The 12,796-nt window shown below is 56.5% G+C and overlaps 1 protein-coding gene across 1 annotated transcript; it reads right to left on the reverse strand.

Moving 5' to 3' along the window:
• Nucleotides 1-2,275: 2,275 nt before the first annotated feature.
• PLK5 (polo like kinase 5 (inactive)) lies at nucleotides 2,276-12,468 on the reverse strand. Its single transcript, XM_054716924.1, is given in 15 exon segments — nucleotides 2,276-2,461; nucleotides 4,554-4,664; nucleotides 5,729-5,767; nucleotides 5,770-5,885; nucleotides 7,411-7,488; nucleotides 7,773-7,857; nucleotides 8,022-8,098; nucleotides 8,284-8,410; nucleotides 8,559-8,757; nucleotides 10,106-10,201; nucleotides 10,293-10,380; nucleotides 10,478-10,617; nucleotides 10,990-11,108; nucleotides 11,246-11,359; nucleotides 12,361-12,468. Coding segments are annotated over 15 exon segments (1,683 nt in total).
• Nucleotides 12,469-12,796: the final 328 nt, after the last annotated feature.

A 12,796-nucleotide genomic window follows, 5' to 3' on the forward strand; every position in this document is an offset into this window, starting at 1 on the left:
GTGGTTGCTCGTCCCCTGGGTTTGCTGGAGAGCATGGCAGCCTGTGCCAGAGGTCATCTTTTTTTTTTTTTTTTTTTTAATATTTTATTCATTTTTTACAGACAGGAAGAGAGAGAGGGATAGAGAGTTAGAAACATCGATGAGAGAGAAACATCAATCAGCTGCCTCCTGCACACCCCCCACTGGGGATGTGCCCGCAACCAAGGCACATGCCCTTGACCGGAATCGAACCTGGGACCCTTGAGTCCGCAGGCCGACGCTCTATCCACTGAGCCAAACCGGTTTTGGCCAGAGGTCATCTTTGTCACTAGGCTACAAGAGCCAAAACAAAGGACCGTAGAGCAAGAGATGGAGGAAAAGCGAGGGACAGGAAGAGAGAGGCAGGGGTAAGGCCTTACTCATCTGAGCCCACGATCCAGCCTTGCCTGCAGCCATCCCTTCTTCTGAACATTTCAGTGTCAAAAGCCAATCCTTTATGTAGCTCAAAACAATTGGGAGGGTGGCTTCTGTCCTTTGTAACATGATGCCATCAACAGATGAACAAATAAGTAAAGCACACTGGGATATTACTCAGCCGGACAAAGAGTGAAGCACCAACAACATGGATGGGCCTCGAACACAGGATGCCCACTGAGAGAAGCCAGACACAAAAGGCCACAGAGTGTGTGGATTCCGTTCATGTGAAACGCCCAGAGACAGAAAGTGGATGAGTGGTTGTCAGGGGTTGGGGGAGGCGGAGGGGTGTTCCGAGTGATAAAAATGTTTTGGGATTAGATAGAGGTGGTGGTCCCGCCGCATTGTGAATGCACTCATTGTCACCAAGTTGTACACATTGAAGTAAAGAGCTGCGTGCTATGTGATTGTCACATTAACAGTAACATAAAAAAAGAAAAAGGTCATGAGGCCCCGCCCGGCACTGCCTCTCCCTTCTGCTAGCTCCTCTCCCACCCACACCCAGTTCACCCCAGGTTCTCCAGGGAATCCTCCAGCTTCTACCCCCTCTTTTGAGCAGAACAATTCCTCTTCCCACGTCTGGCCACACCAAGGCATTTGACCTCCCCTGACCGATCCCACCAGTTCCCTCCATTTCCTCCCCAGTCCTTAAATGTCAGATGTTCTTCATCCCCTCCTTCCATTAAAAGGAATAAGGTGAATCTTTACATACAAATGTAGAAATACATCCAGGCACATGGTCGAGGGGAAAGCCAGAATGCACTGGTGGTTTAATTCTTTTCTACAGGAACATAAATGTGTGTCAATGGATAGAAAACAAAAAACAAAAACCAGGACCCTCCCCAGGAAGCACACTCCCCCATCCCAAGTCAGCGCAGGTGACAGCTGTGCCCAGCACTGTGCCCCTGCCTAGCATGGGCCACCATCTTTCTAGTCCCCAACATCCATTTTCTCACTGCCTGTCCGTGAAGCAAATGTCCTATGTTTTAGATTTTTGGTCATTTTATTTTATTCTTTTAAAATGTATTTTTATTGATTTCAGAGAGAATGGAGAGGGAGAGAGAGATAGAAACATCAATGATGAGAGAGAATCATTGATCGGCTGCCTCCTTGCACGCCCCACACTGGGGATCGAACCCGCAACCAAGGCATGTGCCCTTGACCAGAATCGAACGTGGGACCCTTATGTCCCCAGGCCAATGCTCTATCCACTGAGCCAAACTGGCTGGGGCGATTTTTGGTCATTTTAGAACGCCTCTCGGGTCCCACCTTCCGTGTTGGGGAAATTCTGGCCCAGCTGTCGGCCGCACGCACAGTGGGCTCCGATCCCGCTGGGTCAGGGTGCTGCCTCGCTGAGGCCCCTCACACTCCCCCAAAGAGAGCCAGACAGCAGGCGACAGGGGCCAGTTTTATTTTCGTTTAAATATATTTTTATTGATTTCAGAGAGAGGAAGGGAGAGAAACATGCTGAGAGAGAATCATTGATTGGCTGCCTCCTGCACTGCCCCCTACTGGGGATCGAGTCAGCAACCCTGGCATGTGCCCTGATGGGGAATCGAACCCTGACTTCCTGATTCATGAGTCAATGCTCCACCACGGAGCCACATCAGCCAGAGCAAGTTTTCTTGAATGAAAAAAAAAAGCACAAAGCTGAACAAAAGTCTGGGTTGCACAGTCAGTCATACCATGAGGCAAAGACTCCCCTCCTCCCATGCACCTGCCAGCTGCCCCCAAGGGCATCCCCTCTGGAGGAACAGAAACAAAAATGGAGCCTGGGTCCCTGACATCAACATGCAGAGGCCCACTCTGACCCTTGGGGGTGCTAGATGCTCTGCAGCATGCGGAGCGCGTGATGCAGGTGCTGGCGAGCAGCGGGGGGACAGCCGTGGCTCTGCAGGATCCCCGGCGTGTAGGAGGCCGCAGGCCGGCCCCGTTCCCAGACCGTGAGCAGCAACTCTTCGGGCCGCCCGTGCAGCACCAGTTGAACCTGGTCTCCACTGCAGCTGACCTGCCAAAGTAAGGAGCCGAGGTCAAGGAGAGGGGTTCCCCTGGGGCTGCCCCAGGTGGCCCCCCCCCCCCCGCCGAGAGAAGAAAACGTGGATAGGAGACTGAAAGCCCCCTGACCTGGGTCTCAGGGGTTGCCCCACTCCTAGGAACGCACAGCGTTGGGAGCCCAGAGTTTCATGTACAGAAGATGAAACTGAGGTTCAGATAGGACTTCCCTGCCCTCGGTCACCCAGGGAGACCTCCATTCTTAATCCTGTGACCTGGGGAGCTCCAGTCCCTCAACTACCAGTTTCCCCAAGTGTTCTGCAGAGCCATGAAGACAATTCTCGCTACCTGCGGCCCAGCGCAGCTCAGGGCATTACCCACACTCTAGTCTGGAAAGCTAGAGTTGTTTTTACTACTGTAAATTTTAAAAAAATTATTTTAAAATAAATAATAATGAGCCCTGAACAAGTAGCTCCGTTGGTTAGATCATTGTCCTGATGCACCGAGGTTGCAGGTTCAATCCCTGGTCATACAAGGATCAACCAATGAATGCATGAGTAAGTGGAACAGCAAATCGCCAGGACTGCTCAGGAAAATCTCAACTTAAAAATGATTTTCCACTCGGCCAGTGTAGCTCAGTGGTTGAGTGTAGCGTCAACCTATGAACCAGGAAGGTCATGGTTCGATTCTTTCTGGTCAGGGCACATGCCCAGGTTGTGGGTTCGACCCCCAGTCGGGGGCATGCAGGAGGCAACAGATTGATGATTCTCTCTCATCACTGATGTTTCTCTCTCCTTCTTTCCCTTCCTCTCTGAAATCAATTAAAAAAAATAGTTTTAAAAACTTATTTCCAAGGAAATGACTTTTTAAAAAAAAATCCTCACCCAAGGATATGTTTTCCCCTTTTCTTTAAAGAGAGAGTGGGAAGAGAGAGAGAGTGAGAGAAACAAAGATGTGAGAGACAAACGTCAATTGGTTGCCTCCCGTACAGGCTAGGAGAGGGGATGGACGCTGGTGCACAGGACGGCTCTCAAACCAACTGAACCAGCCGGCCAGGATGGAAATGACATTTGACAGCTGCTGAACGTAACCACCCATGAAGATGACCCAAATTACGTTTTGCCATTACTTAAACACATCTTCTTTTCTTTTTTTTTAAACACATTTTATTTTCAATTTTGCAGTTTTTGTACTTAGGAGTCCATACTTTGCTCCCCCTGCCAGGAGCCAGCTGTTTCCTGGAGCCCCGAACGGTGTGCATTGGAACAGCCAGTGTGGTCCAGGGGACGGGGCTGCCCCAACCTGCTGGCCCGCAGGGGCTCCTGAAGATAAGGCCACGCTCACCTGCACGGTCCCATCACTGAAGATAAGGCCACGCTCACCTGCACGGCCCCATCACTGAAGATAAGGCCACGCTCACCTGCACGGTCCCATCACTGAAGATAAGGCCACGCTCACCTGCACGGCCCCATCACTGAAGATAAGGCCACGCTCACCTGCACGGTCCCATCACTGAAGATAAGGCCACGCTCACCTGCACGGCCCCATCACTGAAGATAAGGCCACGCTCACCTGCACGGCCCCATCACTGAAGATAAGGCCACGCTCACCTGCACGGCCCCATCACTGAAGATAAGGCCACGCTCACCTGCACGGCCCCATCACTGAAGATAAGGCCACGCTCACCTGCACGGCCCCATCACTGAAGATAAGGCCCACGCTCACCTGCACGGTCCCATCACTGAAGATAAGGCCACGCTCACCTGCACGGTCCCATCACTGAAGATAAGGCCACGCTCACCTGCACGGTCCCATCACTGAAGATAAGGCCCACGCTCACCTGCACGGCCCCATCACTGAAGATAAGGCCACGCTCACCTGCACGGTCCCATCACTGAAGATAAGGCCACGCTCACCTGCACGGCCCCATCACTGAAGATAAGGCCACGCTCACCTGCACGGTCCCATCACTGAAGATAAGGCCACGCTCACCTGCACGGCCCCATCACTGAAGATAAGGCCACGCTCACCTGCACGGCCCCATCACTGAAGATAAGGGCCCACGCTCACCTGCACGGTCCCATCACTGAAGATAAGGCCACGCTCACCTGCACGGCCCCATCACTGAAGAGCAGCAGCAGGGCCTGCTGGGACGCAAGAAAGCGCAGCAGGCAGAGGCCCGGGCTGGCGGGCTGGGTGGGCACAGGCAGGCGCTCTTCCTGCGGACAGACCCAGCCACAAGGGTCTCAGGCCCCTCCACCTGCCAGTCCCACTGGCCCCACCAGCCCACTGGCCCCCGGCCCTCACCTCTCGAAGCCGCTGCTGCATGTAGCCAGCAAAGAGTCGCAGGACGGCCAGCTTGGCCCCCAGCGGGCTGGGCACATCCCGCAGGGCAAACATTTCCAGCTTCCCTCGGTCAGGCATGTAGCTGACCTGGCTGAGGGTGGGGTCAGCTGTCACGGCCTCTGTCCGGGGACACATTCCCACCCAGCCACACCCCCCTGGATGGTGGCTTTGAAACCCAGGGCTACACGGACCACGCGTCTCTGTGGGTCCAGCCCCGGCCCCAGCCCCCTTCAAAACCCCAGACTCTGGAGCCACGGGACTCAGCCTGTGCACTGAGATCCTGATTGGCCCCCACACCCACCCTCCTGCCACCTTCCCATCTCGCCCAGTGGCTGCTCCATCCTCCCTGCCTGCCAACTCCGTGGAGATGGCAGCTCCCTCGCGTCTCGGCTCTGCCACCACCCAGCCCAACTCACTGCCATTGCCCAGCTGACTAGTCCACCACCTCCCTGCTGGTCCCCTGCGTCCCTCCTGCCAGAGATCTTGTTCAAAGTGTGAGGCAGGTCCCTCCTGCCTGCCCCAACCCCAACAGTGGCCTTCAAGGCCGCTGACTTCGCATCCTCCCTGTCTCCCCCTCACTCACTTTGGAGTCCCCACTGTTCCTGACACCCACTGTGCTGGGTCGCATCTTGGGGGTATGCTGCTCCCTGTACCTCCAATGCTGGTCCCAAAGGCTCCATCTCACCATCTGTCTTACCTGAACGTCACTTCCTCAGAAAGCCCCCCCGCCCCCCGCAATCTGTCACCTCACCCAGTCATTTCCTTCAGAAAAGTGCTACCTGAAATCAACTTATTCATTTGTTTATCGTCGTTCTTCCCTAGCAGGCAGTGAGTACCTGTAGGTGTACACAGTATGTACTTACATACTTGAGGAATGGATGCAGAAAGGCAGCGGGAGAACCTGGCCCCCCAAGGGGACTGGAGCCCCATGGCTTACCCCCCTGGGGGACGCAGGGCCATGTGGGTACCATCCCGAAACAAGACACCACTGGTCCCGTCCAGCAGCCGGTAGCCGAAGCCGTACTTGCTGGAATAATCCACCCACTTGGGAGCCCAGAGGATGGGCCCCTGCTCTCGCGCGGGGTCCTGCGTGACTGAGCACAAAGACGAGGTGGAGTGAGTGGGAGGTCCTGTGGGGCCTGGGTGGAGGGGCCGCAGACACCCTGGCGGTGTTGAGAAGCGTCCAAAAAATAAAGAGCCAACTCTTGCCTTGTTGGGGGAGGACTGGGACGTGGGGAATCACTCGCTGCCTCTGGAAATGAGTAATCCCGAAATGCCTGCAATGCCCCAAATACCGTGAGGCTTTACTTTATTTGTTAAAAATATTTGTGTTAAAAATAAGAATTGCTCAGTGCCATGTGGGACCCTGTATTGGATCCTGGGAGAGGAAAGAGTCATTAGGGGAAAATGGGACATCCAGTCGCCAAGGACAGACAAAATCCCGTGCTGTCTTGGTAGCGTCTCTGAAAAGTTACCTCGAATTCTCTTTTACTGTTCATTTAAAACATTGATGTTAAAGTGGGCTCCAGCTTGGCCAGCGTGGCTCAGTGGTTGAGGGTCAATCTGTGAACCAGGAGGTCCAGGAGGTCACGGTTCAATTCCCAGTCAGAGCATGTGCCCAGGCTGCAGGCTCGATCCCCAGTAGGGGGGCATGCAGGAGGCAGCCAATTGATGATACTCATCATTGATGATTCTCTCTCCCCTCTTCTTTGAAATATATATATATATTTTAAGTTGGCTCCAGTTGATAAAAGACAAGCTTAAAGTTTTGGCTTCTTCTTTGTTACACAATCAGGGGAAGCTGAACAAAGAAGTGAAATGGATCCCACGAAAAAGGAAAGGCTTGGGGCTCCCTCTCCAGGTCCTGCTCTGCGGGGGAGGGGGCAGGACACGTGGGTTGTGGAGCAGGAGGGCTTGGGGATCTGGGACTCTGGGGTATGGGACAGGGTTCCATCTCAGGGCGCGGCTGGGACAGGGGTTCAGGGTTGGTGAAGGTCTGATGTCTCATTTCCTCCCTCCATTGCGCTCGGTCTCCTCTCTGGCTCTCAGGCAGGACTCAATGACACATTAGAGACTCAGACCCTGAAAAAACGAGCAAGTCCCCCAGAGCCCTCCACAGCACGTCACTCAGAATAAACAGTCATCATAACGTACATATAAAGAGGTCTCAGAAAGTTCTAGACTTCTCACACAGGGATAGCCTACATCAGGGGTCCTCAAACTTTTTAAACAGGGGGCCAGTTCACTGTCCCTCAGACCGTTGGAGGGCCGGACTATAGTTTAAAAAAAACTATGAACAAATTCCTATGCACACTGCACATATCTTATTTTGAAGTAAAAAAAACAAAACGGCAAAAACACCCGCATGTGGCCCGCGGGCCGTAGTTTGAGGACGCCTGGCCTACATCATGCTATCATCAGCCTCCTTACAAGGTAAGGAAACTGAGGCACAGAAGGTTAAGTGACTTGCCTGAAGTCACTGTGTCCTGAAACCTCCCTTAAAGCTCTCCCACCATGGAACCCCAGAAATACCCCCGAGGGGGGCCTGGATGGGGACAGGGTACTTCTCCTCAGAGATTAAGAGACAGGTGACTCCGGTGGCCTAGGCCGTGCTCCTACCTGGAGGTCCAGGGTTCAGGCAGAGCTGTAGGTTTCTAATGGCCGCCTCCACCTCCTGTCTTGGGCTCCCCTCAGACCCTGGGGAGACAGATGTATGTGAGGTCAGGGGGAGAAGGAGAGAGGGGACGGGCAGGCCTGGGTCCCCACCACGAGGGGCCCCTTCAACTAGCCTGGCCCAAAACTCTCTCATCTGGGAAAATCTTACTTCAAACCCAGGAGGATTCCAGACATCATTCCCATTTCATAGATGGGAAAGTTGAGGCCAGGAGAGGGGCCATGGCCCTGGCAAGGCACTGTCTTTGTCTCCGGCCTCTAGACCTTCCCTCCCTACCCACAGCCCCCACCTAGGATAGTCTGCTCACCAGCTGGGTCACTCTGGAGGATCCCTTGGGTGACCAGGTGGACGGGGACCTCAGGTCGGAGAGCCCCTCTCTCCAACAGGGAGGCCTGGGGAGGGAGCAGAGGTGAGGGGTGCCCCAGCCCCTGGGGAGAGTCCTGAGGTGAGTAAAGGGCTCCAGCCTCCCTCCCCAATTTAAAGATCCCCTACTTCTCCCTCTGCTCAGTCCCGCTGTGAGGGTACCCTCCTTGTGTCCCCCGCCCTGAGCCCTCACCTCACTGCCCCACTCCATGAAGTCAGCATTGGGACCATCTTCTCCTGGACATGCAGCCTCGTGGGGAGTGTAGGGGCCTGAGAAAGGCACAGAATTAGGGGGGTTGCAGAGCCTGGCCTCATGCTGGGGGAGGCACTTGCCATCCATAGCCTCCTCTGCCATGGGTGAGCTGCAGAGCAGGTTGGAGGCGTGGCAGGTGTGTGAGGTGCAGAACAGCTATTGGGCAGGTAGCAGGTGAGGGGTGGGCAGGCATGGTACTCACAGGGCAGCTGGCACTGGCTCATTAGCAGCTGGCCCACCTTTCGGAAAAGCCTGCCCAGAGGCTGAGGAACGGCAAAGATGGGTGGGCTGTGGCAGGAGTGGGGTGGCAGCCGGTCCGGAGTGAAACCCTTCAGAGTGGGGTGATAGGGGTCGGCACCCCACTCAGATTGTCTGGCTCCTGAGTACCTGGGCCACCTGGGGTCCTGACCCTCCCTGGACCTTGGCCGAGACGCCCCAGAGAAGGACCCAGGCATCCAGGCGGCTGACATCACACACCTGCGTGAAGAAGTTGTCCTGCAGCAGGTGGTCCAGGCTGGGCCGCTCGGCCGGGTTGGGCGCCAGCAGGCGGGCAATGAGGCGACAGGCATTGGGCGACAAGTGGGCGGGCTCGGGGTAACGGCCTTCTCGGATGTTCTTATACATCTCTGACAGGGAAGCCGCCACGAAGGGTGGGTCGCCAGTCAGCACCATGTACCTGAGCGAGGGAGGGGGGCAGGAGCCTGGGTGCCTGCTGGCATCTGTCCTGGGCTGGGTCAGAGTTGGCTCACACCTACCTGTGTACACCTGGCCATACCCACCCACCTTTCCCTACTCTATACATGCTTCCCATCCATCCGCATCCCCATCCGTGCCCTGCAATCCCCTCCCACTTGGCCATTCCTGTCTGCTTGGTAGATACTGGCATCTGTAGACACCAGCTTATTCCTGTACATACCTGAATGCACCTGTCCAATTTCCTTTTATGCATGCTCACACCTGCTCCACTCCTGCATGTACTTCATCCCTGTATATAGGCCCTGATCTGCCTGTGCACCTAGCACCTGCACACACTTGTCAACACATCTTTTTATTTTATTTATTTATTTTATATATCTTTATTGATTTCAGAGAGGAAGGGAGTGGGATAGAGAGATAGAAACATCAACGATGAGAGAGAATCATTGATCGGCTGCCTCCTGCACGCCCCCCACTGGGGATGTGCCCACAACCCGGGCATGTGCCCTTGGCCGGAATCGAACCTGGGACCCCTTAGTCTGCAGGCCGACGCTCTATCCACTGAGCCAAACCGGTTAGGGCAACACATCTTTTTAAAAAATATATTTTTATTGATTTCAGAGAGGAAGGGAGAGGGAGAGAAAGATAGAAACATCAATAATGAGAGAGAATCATTGATCAGCTGCCTCCTGCACGCCCCATGCTGGGGATTGAGCCCACAACCTGGGCATGTGTCCCGACCGGGAATTGAACCTGGTTCATAGATCAATGTTCAACCACTGAGCTATGCCAGCTGGGCTCAATACATCTTTTTTTTTATATATATATATTTTATTGATTTTTTACAGAGAGGAAGGGAGAGGGATAGAGAGTTAGAAACATCGATGAGAGAGAAGCATCGATCAGCCGCCTCCTGCACACCACCCACTGGGGATGTGCCCGCAACCAAGGTACATGTCCTTGACCGGGAATCGAACCCGGGACCCTTCAGTCCGCAGGCTGATGCTCTATCCACTGAGACAAACCGGCTAGGGCTCAATACATCTTTGAACAGTCAAACCTCCCTTGCACATACATCCTCCCATATCCCTATTCATACTTGCATGCTCAAATGATGGCTGGTGTGTGCCCCTCCCACCTGCCCCATATCTGCACATGTCTGTTCACATCTGTCATGTATATGCTCATACCTGCTGCCCCCCACTCAACTTCCTGTGTGCTTCCTTATACCTATCCTGACCTCCTCGCATGTTCCCACCCGCCCACACCTGGCACTATCTGGGTGCTCCTGCCCCACCCCAGCCCCAGGCCCCTAGGACCCCACTTACATGATGCAGCCCAAAGCCCAGATGTCTGACTGGCAGGAGTGCCCATTCCTGGAGACAACCTCTGGGGCCAGGAAGTTTGGGGTCCCACAGAGCACTCTGGGAGGGGATAAGGGGGGGCTCAGGAAGTCTGCCAGACCAAGTTCACCTGTGCCCACCCTGAGAGACTGCTCCAAGCCTCCACCCTCACCTGTGGCATCGGCCCCCGGGCCCCACCCTGGCAGCCAGGCCCAGGTCCCCGATCTTCACCTCCATATTCTTGTTCAAAAAGAAGTTACCTGCCAGGGGGAAGGAGAGGCATGGGCGTAAGAGGAGGAGTCAAGTCCCAGCTCCCATGGCCCCTCTGGGTCCCACAGCTCCCCTCCGCACACTCACTGAGCTTTAGGTCTCGGTGCACAATGCGTTGCTGGTGCAGGTAGCGGAGGCCGCTAACCAGGCCCCGCAGGTAGTAGCGTACCTCAGGCTCCGTCAGCGTCTGCCGCACCTCCAGCACGTGGGCCAAGGACTGCCGGTGACCCGCAGCCGCAGCGCCCGCACCAAGGAGTCAGAGAAGGAGACAGTATACTTAAGTGGGCAAAGTGAGTGCAAGAAGTCTATGAAGGCACCACTAGGTTCAACGGTGGGGGGGGGGGGGGCATGGGGCGTGGCTAAGGGCGGGAGGGCCACAGGTGAGCGCAGGTATGCTCAGGTGGGCCCAGGTACCACGATGAGTATGAGATGAGCCTGGTGACCACAGACTACACTGGGCACAAATGAACACAGGTGAGCCTCAGAGAGTCCAGCGAGCCTAGGATGCGCAGTTAGGCCTGGTGTGGGCACAGGGGCGGATGGGATAGCACAGCAGACATGGAGGCGTGGAGGCTCCCTCGCTGCCCCGCCCCCAGCGCACCTTTCGGCTGCAGTACTCCAACACCAGGTACACGTGGTCACGGTCAGCAAAGTGTCCGTGGAAGGCCACGATGTTGCGGTGCCGCAGGCGGCTGTGCAGGGCGATCTCCCGCTCCACCTGCAGGCACAGTCCTGTGTGTACACACCCTGCCCGCAGTATTCCTACCAACAGGCATCCGCCCGCACCTCCAGGCCAGGGACTCTCTGGGAACCCACGGGGCCATGGGGACCCTGGGCACTGATGGGGGGCCATACCTTCCCAAAGGGGCGCAGACTCCGAACCCCAGGCCCCCCACGTGGCACCACCTTGAGAGCGAACACGGTGCTGGTGGACATGTCGGTCAGCTTATAGCAGCGGCTGAAGGCGCCCTGCAGGGCGGGATTCACAAGCCCAGTGAAGAGGGGGCAGGGCCGCTACACACACACACACACACACACACACACCGAGACACACACACACACACACACCCGAGACACAGACACACACACACCCCTGAGACACACCCCCCTGAGACACAGACACACACACACACACCCTGAGACACACACACACACACACACACACACCCCGGAGACACACACACTCACACACACACCCCTGAGACACAGACACACAGACACACACACACACACACACCACTGAGACACAGACACACACACACACACCCACTGAGACACACACACACACACACACACACCACTGAGACACAGACACACACACACACACAGACACACACCGAGACACACACACACACACACACACACATACCCGAGACACAGACACACACACACACACACACCACTGAGACACAGACACACACACACACACACACACACACACACACACACACACCCCGAGACACACACACACAGCTCACACCCTCCTACCGGGACACTCAATGCAGCACCTGGGAACAAACTAACTCAGGGACACATCCACTCTGGCAGACACATCCATACCAGGCACAGAGAGCAGAGAGATGTGTACCCCATTCAGACACACACACACACACACACCCGGGAACAACAGGACCGGGTGTCACACCCTCGGTGGTAGCATACCCACACCCCAGGACACCCAACTCAGGGACACAGCACAGCCCGCCAAATACTGGTTCCCGCCACACAACGCACGCCCTACAGACGGTTCGCCACAGACCAGGCGCCCAGACCAACGCCAGACCCCGAACTCCCGCCGGCACCACGCGTACAGAGACGAAGCCCGGCGTGCCACCGGCCAACAAGCGGGACACACACCAGCCCCCACGCTCAGGATCGCGCGTGCACAGCCTGCCCCGCCCCGCCCCGCCCGGACCCCCGCCTGGCCCGGCCTGGACCGCTCGCTGCGAAGTCCGGGTTCCGGTGCCCACCTTGCCGATCAGCTTCCCGCGCTTGTAGACGCGCCCCGAGCCCGGGTCGCGCAGGAAAGCAGAGACCAGCTGGCGGCAACTGCGCCGTCGCCGCGGCCGGGGCTCCATCCCGCGCGGGGGGCCTGCAGGGAGCGGGGAGCGGGGAGCAGGGAGCGGGGAGCCGGGAGCAGGGTGTGGGCACTGTGCCGCCTCCCAGCCGGACCACCTGGCAGTGCAGCGCCGCGCAGCTGCTCTGGGAACCGCGCTGCGGGCGGGGCGGGGGGGGGGGGGGTGGGGAAGGGGGGGGAGCGCGTCCTGTTGGCTGAAGCGGGCTGGTCCGGTGCGGGAGAGGGCAGGTGCGTGGGGGGCGCGTGGGCGAGCGGGGATGCCGGCTGGCGGGAGTTCCAGTGACAAGAGCGGCGCTCGCGTCCCGCCTGCTACCCGGGTGCGCTCAGCC

Source organism: Eptesicus fuscus, chromosome 6 (genome assembly GCF_027574615.1).
Source record: "Eptesicus fuscus isolate TK198812 chromosome 6, DD_ASM_mEF_20220401, whole genome shotgun sequence".
In the NCBI taxonomy this organism is placed as follows: Eukaryota; Metazoa; Chordata; class Mammalia; order Chiroptera; family Vespertilionidae; genus Eptesicus; species Eptesicus fuscus.